Source organism: Phalacrocorax aristotelis, chromosome 11 (genome assembly GCF_949628215.1).
Source record: "Phalacrocorax aristotelis chromosome 11, bGulAri2.1, whole genome shotgun sequence".
Taxonomy (NCBI): Eukaryota; Metazoa; Chordata; class Aves; order Suliformes; family Phalacrocoracidae; genus Phalacrocorax; species Phalacrocorax aristotelis.
The window spans coordinates 12103792-12122717 of NC_134286.1; the positions used below are offsets into that span (position 1 = coordinate 12103792).

General features: G+C 51.0%; 1 protein-coding gene across 2 annotated transcripts in view; it reads right to left on the reverse strand.

The window, feature by feature from the left end:
• Positions 1-18926, reverse strand: part of FRMPD3 (FERM and PDZ domain containing 3) — a 65912-nt gene that overhangs the window by 6758 nt on the left and 40228 nt on the right. For both annotated transcript variants that reach the window (XM_075106989.1, XM_075106990.1), the window contains 2 exons: positions 7612-7756; positions 14-835 (listed from right to left, as the gene is read on the reverse strand). In XM_075106989.1, the coding sequence (XP_074963090.1) occupies positions 14-835; positions 7612-7756 (967 nt within the window). The remainder of the gene's footprint in view (positions 1-13; positions 836-7611; positions 7757-18926) is intronic.

Below are 18926 nucleotides of genomic sequence, written 5' to 3' on the forward strand. Positions count from 1 at the left end.
GCCACTGAAATACCTGCTGTCTGCTGTGGTGGTGGATGTGGGCAATCCTCTGAAGCAGCCAGGGCTTCTAGTGCCTGCAGGGTGGACACCAGGGCATCGTCCAGCTCTTGTGCATGGTCTCGGACTGTCCGTGGTTGCACATTGTCTATCAGCGTGACAGGGATCTCATCGTAGAGGATGCCACAGAGGTGCCGTCCCTGCTCCTGGCTCTGGGCAGCTGCCCGGCGCTTGGGGTCGTCCTCATCTGAGCTGTTGTCTCGGAAGCCGGGAGGGGGGGCAGTGATGGCGGGGAGCAGAGATGTTGTCTCATCTTCTTCTTCATCGCTCCCAGGAGGGGGAAGCGACATCAAGTCCACCATATTGTCCCGGGCACTTCCTGGCTTACCCCCCTTGCATGAGGTCAGCCGGCTCTTGATTTTGGCTTGGCAGGAGTCGCAGTAGAAGTGCGAGGTGTCACTCCGCAGGTGGGTGTCTATGGTGTGCGCCCTGGCCCTGCATGCGTGCCTGTCTTGGTCAAGGCCATCTGGGTCACATTCATTAGCTTCCCCATTGTAGCCTTGTCCAGAACTTTTGGAAGTGGGGTCAGATTTGGTCCTGGGACGAGTTTCCTCAAAAAAAATCAGGTTTTCATTGATATCCGTCCTGCTCTCTCTTTCCTTCCTCTGCTCTCGCATGTGCAGGTAGCAAAAGCTGATGAGCTCCGAGTCCGAAGCCCTGGCGGCTGGAGCCCCAGCTGCTCCGGTGCTGGCGGCAGAGCCACACACCAGCCCACTCTCTTTCTTTCCTGCATGCCCTGCCGTAGCAGGACGGTGGAGGTTGTGTGCGTTGATGTAATCTAAACCAAAACAACAACAGGCTCATTAGAAGCGGCACCCAGAAGAAGGGAAAACAGCATGGGGAAGCTCCTGCTCACCCTGGAGAAGCACCCACGTGTCCTCTGCCCAACTGGCTGGTCTTTTGAAAAACCATCATCTGCAACTTGCTGGGCCTATCGGCCAGTAATGGGTGCAGGAAGAAATGTCCTGCACATGTGGATCATAGAATCATAGAATGGTTTGGGTTGGAAGGGCCTTTAAAGGTCATCTAATCCAACCACTCCGCAGCAAACAGGGACATCTTCCCCTAGATCAGGTTGCTCAGAGCCCCGTCCAGCCTGACCTGGAATGTTTCCAGGAATGGGGCATCTACAGCGTCTCTGGGCAACCTGGGCCGGTGTTTCACCACCCTCATCATAAAAAATATTTTCCTTATATCTAGTCTGAATTGACCCTCTTCTAGTTTAAAACCATCACCCCTTGTCCTATCACTATAGGCCCTGTTAAAAAGTGTGTCCCCGTCTTATAAGCCCCCTATAAGTACTGAAAGGCCACACTAAGGACTCCCCGGAGCCTTCTCTTCTCCAGCCTAAAACCCTTAACTCTCTCAGCCTGTCCTCCTAGGAGAGCTGTTCCAGCCCTCAGATAATTTTCGTAGCCTTCCTCTGGACCAACTGCAACAGGTCCCTGTCTTTCTTGTGCTGATGACTCCAGAGCTGGACACAGTACTTTAGGTGGGGTCTCACCAGAGCAGAGTAGAGGGGCAGAATCACCTCCCTCCATCTGATCGTCACGCTTCCTTTGATGCAGCCCAGGATACTGTTGGCTTTCTGGGCTGCAAGCGCACATTGCTGGCTCATGTCCAGCTTTTCATCCACCAGTCCCTCTCCGCAGGGCTGCTTTCAATCCCTTCATCCCCCAGCCTGTATTGATACTGGGGTTGCCCCGACCCAGTTGCAGGACTTTACACTTGGCCTTGTTGAACCTCATGAGGTTCACAAGGGCCCACCTCTCTAGTTTGCCCAGGTCCCTCTGGATGGCATCCTATCCCTCAGGCATGTCAACTGCATGACTCAGCTGGGTGTCATCTGCAAACTTGCTGAGGGTGCACTTGATCCCACTACGTCATTGATGAAAGTATTAAACAGTACTGGTCCCAGTACGGACCCCTGAGGGACACCACTCATCACTGATCTCCATCTGGACATTGAGCCATTGACCACTACCCTCTGGATGCGACCATCCAGCCAATTCCTTATCCATCAAACAGTCCACCCATCAAATCCACATCTCTCCAATTTAGAGAGAAGGATGTTGTGGGGGACCATGTCAAAAGCCTTACAGAAGTTCAGATAGATGACATCCATAGCTCTTCCCTTGTCCACTGATGTAGTCACTCCATCACAGAAGGGCACTAGGTTGGTCAGGCAGGACTTGCCCTTGGTGAAGCCATGCTGGCTGTCCTGAATCACATCACTGTCCTCCATGTGCTTTAGCATAACTTTTAGGAGGTTCCATGATCTTCCCAGGCACAGAGGTGAGGCTGACAGGTCAGTAGTTCCCAGGATCCTCCTTTCTACTGTTTTTAAAAATGGGTGCAATGTTTCCCTTTTTCCAGTAACCATGACTTCACCTGTCTTCCACGACTTTTCTGATATCATGGAGAGTGGCTTGGCAACTATATCAGCCAATTCCCTCTGAGATGCATCTTATTAGGTCTCACAGACTTATGTATGTTCAGGTTCCTCACGTAGTCACAAACCTGATCTTCTCTTACAGTGAGAGGGACTTTCCTCCTCCAGTCTCTGTCTTGCAGCCCATCCACTTGAGAGGTTTGGGGAGGTTGCCAATGAAGACTGAGGCAAAAAAGTTGTTGAATACCTCAGCCTTCTCTTCACCTGTTGTTACCAGTTTGCCAGTTGTGTTCATCAGGGCCAGTACAATTTCTGTGACCTTCCTTTTCTGGCTGATATACCTGTAGAAGCCCCTCTTATTATTCTTTGCATCCCTTGCCAAGGTCAGTTCCATCTGCACCTTCGCCTTCCTGACTCCATCCCTACACAACCAGGCACTGTCCCTATACTCCTCCCAGGATACCTGTCCCTGCTTCCACTGCCTGTACATTTCCTTCTTGCCCTTTAGTTTGACCAGCAGGCCTTGACTCATCCATGCTGGTCTCTTGCCTTCCGTGCCTGATTTCTTACACATGAGGATCAAGAGCTCCTGCACTCTATAGAAAGTATCCTTAAAGATCTGCCAGCTCTGTTCTGCTCCCTTGTCCCAGGGGAGTTTCCCAGGGGGTACTATTGGCTAACTCCTTGAACAGATCACAGGCTGGAAGGGATTTTGGGTGATCAGCTTGTCTGTTCCCCACCTCTGAGGCAGGAAAACTATAACTAAAGCAATCTTTGTAAAGCATGTGTGATGGAGGAGAGTGCATTCCCATAGGTGGTTTTGTGTCTGCCACACTTGTCTTGGCCTCCCCACCTGAGTGTGTGGATCTCTCTAGAGGAAAGGGTTAAGCCCTGAGGGATACCATGTGTGTTGCCACCAAGAGCAGGAGGGGTCTACTGACACTGAAGACAGGGGACTTTCTGGCTCTGAGGCATCAACCCCTCCCTGCAATACGAAGAGAAGGGAAGACCTGGAGGAGGCAGAAGGGAGAGGAACATAGAGATTTACATGGTAGACATGGAAGATGGCAAGCTCAAAAAAAGCCCATGTGGTACTGAACAAGCTGACAGGCCTTTTTTTCCTCAATCAATAAGATCTGGATTCCCATTAAAAAAGAGCTGTTGAAAGTGTTTCAGCGAGGCCCTTAGGTGTGGCTGGGGTACAGTGATGTTGGAGGCCAGAAGAGCCTAGAGGGTGGCTGGAAAGGATTTAGAAGCAGTTGAGCTCTAGCCAGCAAAAGCCCTGTGACACACTGACAAAGCAGGCTACCTCCTCATGTGGTTTGCTCCATTGTCTCCAAAACGATTACGTGCTATAGAGTTTAATCATTACATGATTAAAATTTTATAAATTTAAATTTTATAAAGTTAAATATTATGACATTTATAAAAAGAAACTATTGACCCTAAAGCTCTTTTTTTTTTTTCCAAGGAATTAGATCACTGACACCATGGACCAGCAGCACAACTGATAAGTGCCCTTTTACAACCAACCTTTAGATATCAGAAATATTGTCCTGTTCCTCCCTCTCCATCTCCCCACCCATCTCTTTTTTAGACTAACCACAGCAAATTCCTTTAACCATTCCTGACAGGTCTGTTTCCTAAACGTCTCAGCTTTCTTACTGCTCAGCTCTGGACTCCGTCCACGTCGGCTACATGGGAAAATGTCTTTTTTCTGTGCTGTGTGACAGCAGCAGGAAGAGGAGGCAAGATCCCAGTAGCTTGCTGGGAGGCAGAGCTGGGCAGAACCAGAGGAGGGCTGGCCAGCACAGCGGACACTGAGACACCTGGGTGCGGATGCTGCACCACCAAGCCACCAGCCATATTCAGAGGGCAATAGGAGCAGCCTGACTGCATGCACAAACGAGGACCTTCAGCCTCAGTCCGCCAGTTCATACATGATATGGCAAGAAGGAATTGTCACCATTTTTGCACAATGTTGGCCAGACCAAGCAGTTTTCCTGAGGAGACTGCTAAACGTGGTGCAATATTGCCTTTTGGGGAGACATCCAATGTAGCTTGGCTGACTTTAAGTGACAGATCCCTCCCCCCCGCCCCAGTCCCTTGTCCCTTGTTGCTCATGATCCATTCGCTGCTTCTGTCTGGCTGACAGCTATTGGATCAGGCTAGCTCTGAAAGAACCCTCTGCTCCTGCTGTTAAGTATTTCCCTGCGACAGTTTCCCCTTGCTCCCTTGTGTGATGCAAGTGGCTGAAATGTTGCTTGAACTTCTGGCCAGTGGTCCACCCCTCAGGAGGGGCATCTGTCTACATTACAGGTTGAATTGTGCAGCTGTGCTGAGAATGACTGCCAGGGGGATGCAGGCTCCATCTTACCAAGTATAAATTAAATCAAATAAATCCTACTTAAGTTCATTAGCTCAACAAATTGGACAATTTGCATCCCCAAACACACATTTGCATTATACTGCTCATCACCTGCAATGCTAAAATCCCAGTCAGAACAATATCTCTCTCATTTATGGACATAACAGTACTCAGAAATGACAGCTGTGTGTGTGAACACAAGGCTGCTGCAGCCAGGGATGTGCGCTCAGTGCTGGGCTGTTGTGGGATGTCAGGGACAAAAGCAGACGCTTTCCCAAAGCCAGACACCTCTGATGGGTCATGCTAGCAGCCTGCCCCGCTTGGACAGCCTTGCTGTCTGCCCATGCTGAGCCAAATGGGGCCAAAACCCTAAAATCCATAATCCAGCTGCTGGGTGCTCTTGGGCAGAAGGTCCTGATGAAGAGCTGAGAGAGCAGCCAAGTGCATGGGGCTGCTTGGCTGATGATGGTTGCTGGCGGGAGCAGCGAGAGGAAGGGGCAGGGAGGCAAATTGCCTGTGGAACTCCAGCATGGCACAACCCTTCCTGTGGAGGGCAAGGATTTGGCATATGGCTCTGCAGGGAAATGCAGAGAGATGGATCTAACTGACAGCATCCGGACAGAGCGTGCATTTCTAAAAATGTCTGCAGTTCAGCAGGAGGTTTTGATGGGCCTCGGGGAAGACGGATGTGCTCCTCTTCTAAGCAAAAAGCACGGTCCAGGGCTTGATTTTACATTTACGATTCTGGCACAGCCTGCCTGCAGCCTGGAGTCAAAGTCTGGGCTAACTTGTTTCATCCCAGTGGGGCTTTCTTATCGTTCCTGCACAGATGTGCTAATGATCAGCAGTCCCCGCTCCTTGTGATCTGCCTAGCTCCTGACAACTCAGCCTGCAGCTGTAGCGAGACCAGAACTGTGAGCAGACTTTGTTTTTTCAATAGACACTAAATTCACTCCTGAAGGATGCCTGAGTGTCTGGGCCGAGTGTATTGGGTCTGCAGGGAAACTGTTCCACTCCACTGGTCAGAGGGGTTTTCATTGCAGCCCTGAGGGTAGACCAGGCTATCCAGAGAGGGGCTAGCTCTTTGGTATGAAGACCATGGAGCCATTGCTCCGCTGCTGTCCTACCCACACAGTGACTTCCCCTCACACTCACTCCAGCCCCCTGAAGAGTGACGTTGGTTTCTTGAGACTGTCAAGAAAAGGGCAAGATCTACTACCCCTTTTGGTGTAGGTTTGGACCATGCCCACGAAGCAAAATCTCCCCGAGCAAAAATCTGGGCTATTATCACTATTGCTGGAGTGTGGAAAAGCACCACTTGTACATACTGAGACATCCCCTGAGTGACCAGTAACTGTGGGTGCCACCAGCCTCCCCCCGAGCCCATGGGGATGTGCTGGGATGCCTTCCACTTCCTACTGCATTCCTCTCACTCCCCACAGCCATGTGCCCCATGTGAACCTGTAGCCCATCTCAGGGTGACATTACCCAGGGAAGGACTGCTCTGATGATAGCCAGTTAAGATGGAAACACCTCCACTCATAGCAAAATGCGACTAAATGTGTTTCTGTAGGGCACCCAGAGCAGAAAGCACAGTGACAGCTGTGCATAAGAGGTGTAGGTGAAGAAATGAAAGGAAACCATGTGCGTATACTTATGCCAACCTGCCAGGTCTTTCCCTGGATTCACTGAGGTTGCTGCAGATGGTTTCCTGATGCCTCTTGTGAGTGTGTCCTCCCACATGTGCTAAGTCCATGTCTGGGTGCCTTCCTCAGACCTCAGAGGAACTGAGTCCTTTCCCAAGGACCCTGCTAGCTCTCAGCAGTCCCCCCACCTCTCCCAGCCAGTCCCATCTTGAGGAGGCAGTTTTGACACTCTACCAGCTCAACCGAAGACCTGTCACAGCTCTCTGGAGCTGCAGTGTCACTCAGGAGGTCTGGGGGCAACTTTCTAGAGTCAGCTGGATTGGTATTTTGCCCATGTCCAGCCACTGATCCTGTATTTTCTATATTTCCCTATACAAAACATATGTGATGTGAACACCTGCATGGAACAACAGCATGTAGCTCATGGTTGGCTCTTGTTTGAAATCACTCTTGAGAATCATCGATCATTTTGACAGTGACTCACACCTGTAATCTATCCACAAGCATTGGTGCCTGGTGGGACAGAACCTGTCTTTAGCTGTTCTGGTCTCCTGCTGTGCCCAGACCAGCCCTCTGCTCCCTGCATCAGGCTGGGCACCTTAAAAGTTTCCTTCCTGATTTAGGAAATCAGCAGAGCAGCTGTGCTTGCAGAGGTGCCTGTGCAGCCCAGATCCCCACTGATGAAGGTGGCCGTGTCCAAAGACAGCAGGAGTGCAGTCCCTGGCTGAGTGCATACACTCACGCTGGTCTCAAGCCAGGATGCCGGCCAAGGAGCATGTGCTGCATCCCTGCGGCAATGCACAGGCTGTTCTGTGAGGACCCGGTATTTAGCTGGCAGCATTATGGGTCTGTTCAAAAGGCACGTCCTGGATCTGCTCTAGGAGCTGCCAGAACAACACTTGCAGTGAGTGTTTAGGGCCCAAGCTGACACCACAAGTCAGAGCTTATCCAAAATGAGTGGTCTCCCTGCTCCTTGTCTTCTGGTTAAAAGGGTGTCTGCTGGTTCTGCAAGGTGAATGGGAGTGGAGGGAAGGTGCCAGAGAAACCCTTCTTCTTTCTAAAGCTGCAGAGCACTGGGAGGAGGGAGGAGGAGCGGGAGAGGGAGGCTGGGGAGGGGGCTTGGACAGAAAGCAGAGGCTGAAACGTACCTGCCTTGATAATCTGAGGTGGGGGCAGCTGGCTGGGGGCCCTGGAGAACATCATCTTCTTAGAGTCCACCAGGAGACGGCAGTAGCCTGCGATCAGGCAGGCAAAGTTGGTGGCTGCAGGCCACTCCATCAGCAACACCAGTGGCTGGAAGGCAAGAGAGGCAAAGAGCATGAGGGCCTTGCAGCTCAGCTGACATGGGACCAGTGCTCCAAAGGGGTTGTGCTGGGTCCCTGCATTGTTTTAACTGCTGAGCTGGCTGGCACTTTTAGCACCTACACAAGAAAAAACAGCCAGGTGCACATCCTTGCTCCAAATCACCCAACAAATCACTGTGCACAAGAAAGCGCCTTGCTGCAGCTGTAATTCCCGCTTATCAGCTTCCCTAAGGATGATGAAGGAGGTGGAGCCCCACAGGGTCTGTGCATGGCAGACCCCCATGTAACTGGCTCCTGATCATTTGTCTGCGTGTCAATGCTCTAAGACTACCTGCAAGTACCAGTTTAACCATCAGGGAGCTCAGGGAGTTTGTTGAGTCTCCAGCTGCCAGAACCCGTTTCATTGCAGGCACCACGTTGCCCTTCCATAAATGAAGACACCTGCTTCCAGCAAGATGCAGAAGGGGCAAAAATCCATTACAGGCTCCCCCAGCCACCTCTTTGAGCCTGTGGATCTTATTTAAATTTAACCCTTTGGAAAATTAAATTTGTGCTTATGAGCAGATGGTGTCTTCTCTTTTAGAAGACCATTTATTCACACACTAAAAGAGGTCTTTGCTATAAAGAGAAGAAAAAAATCAGACACAATCTGTGTGTCACATATAACCTCACTGCACAGTCTAGCAGTAGACACCACAACTCCCTGACTCCCAGTTCGTCCCAAGGAGAAGGTTAGCCAGCCTGGGGAAGCTGTCGGGGTGGGATCCAGCAGCCTGTGCCAGCACAGCTTGGTTGAGTGGTCCATGCTTGGTCTGCACCCCCAGCACTGCTCAAGGTGGACCCGTGAGATGGAAAAAAAATTGACAGTGCCTTCAGTAAAGTTATTGCATGGCAGCTCTAGCTCTCATCACGCCTTGCACAAAGCACCCCTTACCTAAAAGACCTTTGTACCTGGGTACAGGGTTTATCTGAGGCAACTGGGGGATGTTCAGCTACTGCTGCAGCTTGGGATGCCCATCCTGCCATCCTGCCCATCTCTTGCACACTGACAGACCTTCAGGACTCAGAAGAACTTGTTTACTATCTCCAGGGCAAACCAAGCCCATTTTAAAAATTACTTAAGCCTATGCAGTGTGAAAAGCACTAAAGCTACTTTGGTTTTCTTGTTTTATAACTGTAGGAGGTTCCTGGTACCCACTGGCCAGTTCTGTACTCTGGTCAACACTTGCTTTTTTAAGCCACCAAGCCAACTCTGGCCAAAGGAAGACCTGGCCTTACAGCACATCATGCTTTGGACCATATAATACAGTGAACCTGGGTGTGAAGGCATCAGCTCTGGGTAGAGTTGCACGTGATCCCCAAACCATGCCAGGCCCTGCCAGGGCCTGATTCCTTCTAGGACTAGGGTAAAGAAGTTCCCTCCTTGGCTGCTGTGCAGGAAGAGAAAGGAAAAGAAATAACATGATGTGGAAGAGAAGTAACCTGACAAGTGACCACACTCTACTGCGAGGTTCTGCCCCTGCTTGCTCGATGAGACTTTCTGCATCATGGAAAATAAACCTATGATGACAGAGATCAAAGGGAAAGTATCAAGACAGAGGGAAAGGAGAGAAGAGATTCTCCACATAGCTCAAAGGAGGCAGGCATGCAGCAGTGCGGGGGGACACCTCTTAGCTCAGCTCCAGTCTTGACTTAAGTGATGAAAGGAAACCATGTGTTCCAGTTCTGCCATATGAAGCATCCTTAAAACAAGTGCCTTCTACACAGGCCTAAGCCTTCTTGGGTTTTTCAAGCCATCTGTTGAATAAAGAGGCATTTGCACATTTTTCCCCCTCTGTTATGCAGCAGTGAGGGTTTGAGTGCTAGCAACAAGAAAGGAAACAAACGTCAAGGGGAGGGAGGCAATGGCTGATAAATATCCCCTACTGGGAGAATAAACGAAGAGGCCAAGGCAGGTTGAGAATTACCTTTCAAAAGGAAAACTAGGGGGGTTAGTTTCCACCATGTGCAAGTCACATGCCAGAGATTCACAGCTAGCTCTCGCAGACACCAAGGCTGAGGGGCGTAGTCATGGATCTTCACTGCCTCCCTGTCAGCACTTGCTGTTCAGCCTGTGGTGCAAGTCTTGGTACCCCAGCTGGGTACCAGTACCTCTGAGACCCAGACCTATTTCCATCTTTGCCCACATACCTCTGCTTCAGGATGCTCCCACCCATCCAGAGATGGGACTGTATGTTCTTGCTGGCAAGAAGCAGCCCCTGGATCAGTCCTCCTCAAGGGAGACAGGACTGAGACACAACCACCCTGACTGGTGTTTCTTGCCTACAAATAAAATGCACACAACGCACCAAGATGCCATGAGGTCCCTGCCAGGTCTCCAAGTAAGCCCAGCCTCCAGACTGGCTTCCAGGAACTGGTATGTCGCATGCTGGGGTTCGCTGTAGGACTCTGCTCTGTAAAAGAGTAATCTTAATATTGATTAGCATTACAGCTTAGCAAGGGGGCTTAGAAACGATTACTCTCGCATCCTGGCAAGCAAGTGGTGTGAGAGTCCTTCTCTAATTTTCAAGCGTTCAAATATTGTTATTAGGGATTAAATCACTCCAGAGGCAGCTTGAAGCTGTCCACCCGTGCTTCCACCAGCGCTCCAGTGCGCTCCCTGTGGCCCTGCGCGCTGCAGGGGCTCTGCGTCCTGATGATGGATTACTGGCTGTTTAAAAAGCTATTGAATGTGAGCAAAGCTGCTGCAGTGGGGCTGTGCATCTCATCTGGCCTCGGTTGCGTCTCTGCTGCTCACAGAGGTCTGGCTGTAACCCTTTCCCACATGGGGATACAAGACTGAATCTCTCTCATCCACCTACCTAGGTAATTTTGCTGAGACTGCAGCAGCTCAGCGGCCTTCGAGACTTCCATCCTGCTGCCACATGTCCCTGAAAGTGGCCAACCGATCTGAAAGTGATTTGTGGAGTCAAGAGGCAAAGAAGCAACACTATCGCAGCAGCCTTGTTTTCTTGGGAAATCAGGCTACAAAGAGGAGGTGTCTGGGATGGCAGCTAACAGAGATGTTATTTTTAGATATCAACAATCTTGGTCACCCTGTTCCATGCAGGCAAGGCAAATGAGACCCTGCAGAGACACCCAGGCACAGGTGAGCTGAGCAAACATTGACTTTATGAACAGTTGCATGAAAAATTTCCAATGCATGTTGCTAAGGGTTTTAGATGGCAAATTCAGGGCAGCTTTGCAGGGAGCTGCTCTAAGTAACAAGGTGGGACCGTAGTCTGTGCTTTGGGCTTCCTTGTAATACCCATGTCTTGCAGCAAATTGATTCCTTTCCTTTGGAAACATCCTGCGAGGAGCAGTGAGGTCTTGTATTTGTGGTCAGTATTGGCCTGGTCCCCGAGGGCAACGTCCCTGCCTCCCCTCCAGATTTTTTAACTTGCTGCTTAATCTCAACCGGACCTGACAAAAAGGCAGCAACCTGAGAGAGCATGAATCTTCATAAGTTTTCTAAACCTGGTGGTGTGGTAGAGCAGAGCGACTTCTGTGAGCAGCTGGAAGGCAAAGATGCCGCAGGAGCAAAATGGATGTTGTTCCTCTAAGACCTGCTCTCTGCCCTGTTGGCACTGATTATTTTTGGAAGTGGCCACAAAATGCAGTACCTCTTTCCCAGCTGTTAATCAGGAAATTGTGTTAATCACTGGTGGGTAACAAGGTATTAACTAGGATAACCCTCTGGTTATCCTCCCACGCACGGATGGTGTATCTCATGCCAACCAGCCCATCCTCTTCCTCCTCCTGACCGGCACGTTCTCACTGCGACAGCTGCGGGGACTCATACCTCAGTGGCCCCAAGGGCTCTGCTTCCCTGGGATGCCAGAGCAGAAACGCCTGTCTGATTTTTGTCAGGGTAGCAGCACCTTTAGGATGAAAGCTGGTTTTACATATAAGCAAACTTACTGGGATAATCTCTACTCTAAAAATGCCAAATATCAGATTCCCAGTGGGATGCAGTGGGAACATCCCAGTGGGATGTTCATCTCTGACCTGCAATATGCCAACAAGAAAAGCAGCAAATTTTAAAGAGAATGCTCTTTCTACATCTAAATGCATAATACCAGCCTGAAATGATTGACGGTTTGATCTTTCACTCGTACTGGTTTTCTAAATTTTCTAGTCCTAATAAGGAAAGGACATTTTTTTCACTTAAAGTTTCCAGCTTGGCAACCAGTCTCTCTGGAAAGTAAAATAAAATATATTTATACTGGATATAAGAGATGAGTTTTCCAATAGCTTATTAAGGATGTAGTGCTTTTTCTGTTATGCCCAGCCTTTAAATCAAACCTTGATGTCCTTCTGGATGATATTCTCTTGTTCAGACAAAGGTGTAGGTTTTGTAGAAGAACACCTGGAAGAAATTTTATGGCCAGGGTTATTCTAGAGGATCTTAACAGTCCTCATATTTAAATTCATTTATGACCTGATCTATGCATACTATAACCCTTAAGCTTATGTGCATTTCCTTTTAATCTCCCCCCTTCATCATGCACTTTGGGTCTTACCCTGCTTCCTTTAATGTAGTGCAGCAGAAAGGTGGGAGATGAGTTGACATAATTTCTGTTCCCTGGTTTACTTGAGGTACAATGCCAAGTTTATATTTAATAACACAGGCATCCAGGCCTAACAAGACAGCAGTCAATTTTTCCCTTGTACATTGACCTTTCCTTCCCTCCCTTTAAGCATTATTAACTCATCTCTATCAATACCAGGCTGCTTGTGATTAGGACCATTATTTCCAATTTGTTGATCAATAAACCTCCTGCCTTTGTTAGCAGCAGACCTTCAGGTTTCTGCAGCAGTGTCTCCGTCCTTAGGGTTTGAGCAGCTGCCACCTCCGCCGGGTGAATGCCCTCCTCATTCCCTATACCGTCCCACAAAATGTCACAGTGGATGGAGAGGTACCTTAATAGACTGCAAACTTGTAGGTGTCTCCTTCTCTCCACTTCGATGGTGGTGCTGTGTCCCTTTGCAGTGCTGCTGTGGTCCAGGGAAGGCACAGGTCCAGCCTACACATTCCCATCACACTGCAGCTGTCACGCTGGCCAGCTTTCATCTCCCCTCTGGCTACTCAAAGGGCTCGTGCTCTTCCCTGTGGGATTTCTAATAACCACAGCCTGCCAGTGCTTTTGGCATCCTCCACATTTTCTGTTTGTTGAAGCAAGTTCTCAGGACTCCCACGGTTGCAGCACTGTTGGACTGCACTCACACCTACAGCACTGGACACCTGAGGTCTGCTTGTTTATTTGTTTTATTAAAAAAAAAACCACAAATCAAATTTGGCTTTGCAGGCTTAGAAACTTATCCTCTCCACATGCTGTGCAACTCTTGTGTTTCTGGCTGGTTCCTGTCCTGGGTGCCCATGGGCAGTGCTATGGGTCGAGCCAGGGCTGACACCACACGCTGGCACGTGCTTTGCTTTACATCCCACTGGAATGGCTCTGCGAGGGGTGAAAATGCATCCATGCCTCCCAGCCCAGGTACTGAGCCAAAGGAAATCTTAATCCCTCCCTCTCTCCCATGAGATGACAGTGTTTCAGAATGGCTTAATGTAAATAAAGATGAATTCAGCTTAGGGAACTAGAGCCTTCAGGTCCATTATCAATCCAAAGCCTCGCTCTTTCTGTAGAAGAAATGTGATGGGCTTCAGTCATTGCTTGCGTGAGCAGGAGTAATGCCGGCCTTGCTTGCCCTTGTCAGTTTGATGGTGCTTTCCACCATTTTCAATGGATTGGCAATTTGGCAAATGCACGTCTGGCACTGGCCTCGGCACCCACAGCATGTCCCTGCCACACTTGGCTGGGGCAAGTACCACTGGGCTCAGGGCTGGCTGTGGCCCCACTGGCACCCACTGCCTCTGGCTCTGGTGGGAAGGCTCGGAGGCAAAGGGGTCACCATCCCATTGTCAGTGAGAGGAAGGGGCGGCTGGTGGGCAGGACTTGGCTCCTTCCAGGGGGAGAAGAGGAGGCTGCACCCTGGCCGTACACTGCGGCTTTTCATTTCCATGGCAGGCTGGAAGCATGCTAGGGCCCCTGGGACACCAACATCAATAGCCAGATTCCAGACGCAGCAGCAGCCGGGGACCTTTCTGAATTAATTTTACCTTTGTTTTCCTCTGTCGAGTCTTGATCTCGGCTAAAGCGCTGGCTGGCTGCAGGCCACGCTGGGCTACATGAAGTCAATTACCCTGATGCCTTTGATTGAATTGCACCTGGCAAGCGGCCAGCCACTGTGGGCTCCTGCCCTGCAGCTGGGCGCGGGGACGAGGTGCAGCCTGGGACAGGTCCTCCGTTAAACTGCAGACACTTGTCTGGACTCAGGCGATCCAGCTGCTCCCTGAGCGTTCCTCTTTCATTCCCATTCAGAGAGCTTTGGCAGCTTTTTTGCCAATGTCAAGACTCTTAATAATAAAAAGCCCAGTGGCATGTAGCTGTGTAAATCAGAAAGGAGAAATGCTCCATTTGAAAAGACATTTCAGTAAGAACAAAACCTTTGCTTTTGCAGGAGCTGTGGAGCCGCGCAGCCAGGGGTGCGACCTGGTGGAGCCAGCCGGCTGGACGTCAGCAGCTGGCTCCGATGTGCCCGTGGAGCTGAGCAGCTCTCCCCACGCCTCCTGCACTGGGGAGCTTGGGTGAACACGGCGAGCGGCAGCCCCACTGTCTCCTCTGCACCCCATCAGCACTGCTGGGCTTGCCCAGATGCTGGGCAGCAGATGCTGGCACTGCCCTCCCTGGGGATGCTGGGAGGTAGAAGAGGACTTTGCAGTCCTGCGCTGGGGAGGAGGGGAGATGCACGCCTGGAAGCCCAAACCTGAGCTGGTGCTGAAGCATTGGCCACTCAAATGCTGGTCCCAGCACTGCTGGGCAGCTGAAGGGAGATGCCCCCAGGAGATGTAGGCCTGTGGGGTCCCCAGACCACCAAGACAAGCTGCATTTAATGCATAAAGATCACAGGAGACACCATGTGCCACCACCCTGTCCCCAGTCAATCTACGAGCTCCAAAATCAATATTCAAACACTGGCAAGTCCGGAGCGCAGGAGGAAGAGTAGAGGAGTGATGGCCCCAGCCAAGAGGGGACTTTGCCAGGTGGGAATGACCACACAATCCTGCAAAATGCCTGCACCGCTGCAGGGCAGCTGGGGAAGCACTGTCCTGCCCCCAGCTGCATACTGTGAACTTTCTCAGCATTTCCAAGCAAACCTCTCCCACTCTGTCCAAGTCTGTCAAGGTGAAACCTGCTCCTCTCCTCCCAGCAGCATCCTCAGACATTGCAGGGAATAAAAATCCCTCTTGGGCCCAGTAGCAGAGGCCTGGAGGCTTTGGTTCCTCTGACTTGAGGTTGTGCAGCTCCTCTTCAAGGGGTCCTGCCAGCATTTGCTCCCGCCCTTGCTACCCTCTCAGTGGCAAACAGCTAAAGAAAGCAAAGTAGAGGCACCAGCCCTGGGTTTATATCCCAAATGGGCTGTTTTAAACAGAAACTGAAGCCCAGGATGGAAATGCTCCAAAACAAACCAATTAACTACCCAGTGAATAATTTATAAGACAAACACTGTTTCTTTTCCTCCTGAACTAAACTCAAATGGTTTACGGTCTCCTCAAGCCTGCTTGTTACCTGAAAATCTTCCCCAGCTCCTTCATGGCAGGTACTCCTGGGCTGCAGTTGCAGACAGGCAGCAGATAAGGATGTCTGTGCAATGCTGGCTGGTGCAGTCGGGGTGTGCAGACCTCCTGGCTGATGGCTGCTCCGTCACCTGACCCCTTTTTTTAGCCCTTAGGATCAACTACACAACATCAATACACCTGGTGCTTAGAAATTCAAAATGGCCTTTCTGCAAAATCCCTTAACCGTCACTGAACATCTGCCGTTCCCACTGTAACCCAGCGAGCAGCTGCGATGGGCTGCTGCCACCCCACCAATCCAGGCTGGCTTGCCCACATCCCTGCTGCTACCTGGGGAATGCACCGGAGCTACCCCAGCACCAGCATCCCACAAAGCTGCACACGGCATCACGGTGCAACCCTAGGGAGACACCCCCACCTGCTCTGCAAGCCACAGGGCTCTGATGGGCTTCCTGGGGCAATAGGATTTAAGCGCAGGCTCCCACAGCAGTCAGGACACTACTTTGAGCACAACCCTCTAATGGTTTATGATTCACGGCGGAAACAGCTTTATTTGCAACCCAGGGCTTTAGCCAGCGACACGTTCAGTGCAATAGAATAATTGCAGAAAGCAGAGTAGCACTGCGAGGTAATGATCTTTTTGCCTGCTTTTCTTAGCCTGCCTCGTCCATCACTGTCCTACATAGGATTAGCATATGCCTCATTTTGGAGCAGACATTCTGGCTTTAAAACCCAGCCCTTTGGATAACGGTTAAATGAAGACAGATAATAGCATCTTCTGCACTGGCATGGTTGCTGAGCCTGCTGAGATTCACAGATGGGATGCTTGCTCTGCTTCAGGCAGGCAGAGGGGCTTTCGGTGGCTGTAGGCAGTTGCCTGGAATTTCTCAGGGAGATAAAGCCACTGTACATGCATACGTGCTTGGGGAAGTTGTATGTGAGCTGCTTTTTCTCCAGCAATTGGGAGGCTGGGTAGAGGGGACATGGGAGAAAGTCTACTCCTACAGCAGGAAATGGCTGGTGGTGTTTCGGAGTTAATTACTGCTGCAGAGCATGGCTGAGGGGAGTGGCACTGCAGGATCTGTGGAGATACTGCGTGGCATTTGCCACCTAATTTATAGCATCACCTCAGCCGCCAGCACGTCTCTGCTCCTGTGGCCAATCTCAGCTGTGCACTGGACTGTGCTGGGGACAATGACTGCCCTCTCCCACGCCAGGGAAGAGACAGTAGCACCAGAGGGGCCCGTGCACCCCATTGTGAGCTTGATACGCTCCCGAGACTGAGCATCACTGCATGGAGCAGAGCTAATGCCGCACATCTCCCTGTGCAGTACTTGCAGCTGGCGAGATGGCCATGGAGTTACATGACAGCAGGAACACGCCATGCTCTGAGCTCTCGCAGTGAGCCACGAGCAGCTGGTCATGGGGTTGTGACCAGCCTATTATTAATGTATTAATATCTCAATTTATACACACATATCAGAGGGGTGTGGGCACCAGAAGGAACCAGAAGGGTTACTCATGGTGGAGTATACCTGGTTATACCCTTGGTTATACCTGCTCTGTAAGCAGTAGGGAGGAGACCCGGTGGGCTCCTGCATAGCCCAGGCATTCAGAGGGGCTGGGCAGGGAGGGCTTCCACCTGCCCAGGCTGCAGGGGGGGAGGTTTGAGGGTTTTGAAGGGTAGGGATAGGCACAGCAGGACACCAGGACTTCACCTGGGCCATCACTGACCTCAGTGGGATGCAGAAGAGGGAATATTACAGATAGTACAGTTGACCAAATACCCACTGAATTACAAATGCAAAAAAAAAAGACTTCACCAATGTGGCATTTGGAGGGGACAACAGAAACAGAATGGATGAGGATAAGCACGGCTCTGGCAGAGGCTACTGGTGTTACTGCAGTTCAGCAGAGCTACTGGACCAGGCACAGCAGCAGCAGGAAAACAGACTTAGAAGAATTAATGAGCCTGGTGGGAGGAAGTGCTAAAATCCACGAGGAGAGGAGGCAGCAGGAGAATCCTAAACAAATCTACCATATTACATCTGTGAGGCTATGGCTGAAATGGAGCACAAGGAAAGGCCTGCAGAGAGGGCTGAGGATTAGAGACCTCGCAGGAGATGAGGAAACATGGAGGCAGCCAGCAAAGCAGCTCAGCTTCATCAGCCTCAGGGGGAAAGGGGACGAAATCTGGAGCAGCAAAACTGACCTACAGCCAAAGGCTTGGAGGGCTTGTGCAGATACACCCTGTCTGCTGTGCAGCGCATCTCCATGCCCCACAGCAGTCACAGCTCCACTGTGCCAGATGTCATGGCACGAGACAGCCTTTGCCAAGCACTGCTTCTGTCTAATTTAGCCCAAACTTGATCCTAACTCTGTCCTGTTGAATTCAAGGTGGGAGGAGAGGAGAGGATGAGGCTTGGCATTTATCTGTCAGATCGCTTCCTCCCAGCTCTCAGCGAGAAATGGGCATGGGGAGGCAATGAAACCGAGTATGCCCTGGAGCTTCGTGCCTGTGAGTCTTCTGGAGACACATCCTCGCTTATTAAAAACCTGAGCAAAGGCCAATGGAATATCTCCTTAGGATCTTGCAGCTGCTGGACCAGACACCAAAGAAATCAGTAAAGTTCTTACTGTATTGCTGACAGTCCTTCTGAAGGGTTTGGGACCCAGGAGAGATAGGAGACTGTGTGGGGTGAGGAGGGATGGCGGGGCCTGACCATGGGGATCGACTACCAGAACCAGCATTGCACCACACAGCAACTAGCAGGGGATTGCAGGGTGAAAATGCACAAGGCCCAGGAGGGCATGTATGCCGAGGAGTGGAAAGACTGGTCCATGGGCTGAAGAGGAGGAGAATGGAGGCAGCTGGCAAGGTATCCAAGGGGTGGCTTACTGGAGCCAGGGACACCCATGCCCAGGGATGCCCAGAAATCTCTTCTCACACGCTTAGCCTGACATCCCCCGCCCCATCATTTCCGGTTCATTCAATGATCTTGCATGGCTCTTGACTAATTCCAGAAGTGCTGCTAACACACAAAACCCCACCAGTCCCCTCCAGTACCTGCATCCAGCCCAGGTATGGTCATGGACCGCTCCTCTCCAGCTCTGAGCAGAGGTGAGGCGCTGCCCTACCTCCAAAAGGCCTTGCTGCTTGCCTGGCCTGTGCCACCCCTGTCTGACCCGACGGTCCTGCTCAAACCTTTGGGTAGGTGTTTGGGTTATGGCCAGAAGGGCACCATGCCTGCACCACACACCCTTGGCATCAGTCCCTGCCTCTATGGAATAAGGAGCCAGACAGGCAGGGGAGATGCCACAGACCCCATGCCCTGTGAGTACAATGTCAAAGGACTTCTGAGTCCCTAGAAATCTCCAAGCCGATGCTTCAACATGCACTTCTGTCCTGAACCCCCTCAAAGGCAGGCACCAAACAACCACAGCCTCTGCAATAGCCCCTCTCCCTGGTGCCTGCCTCCAG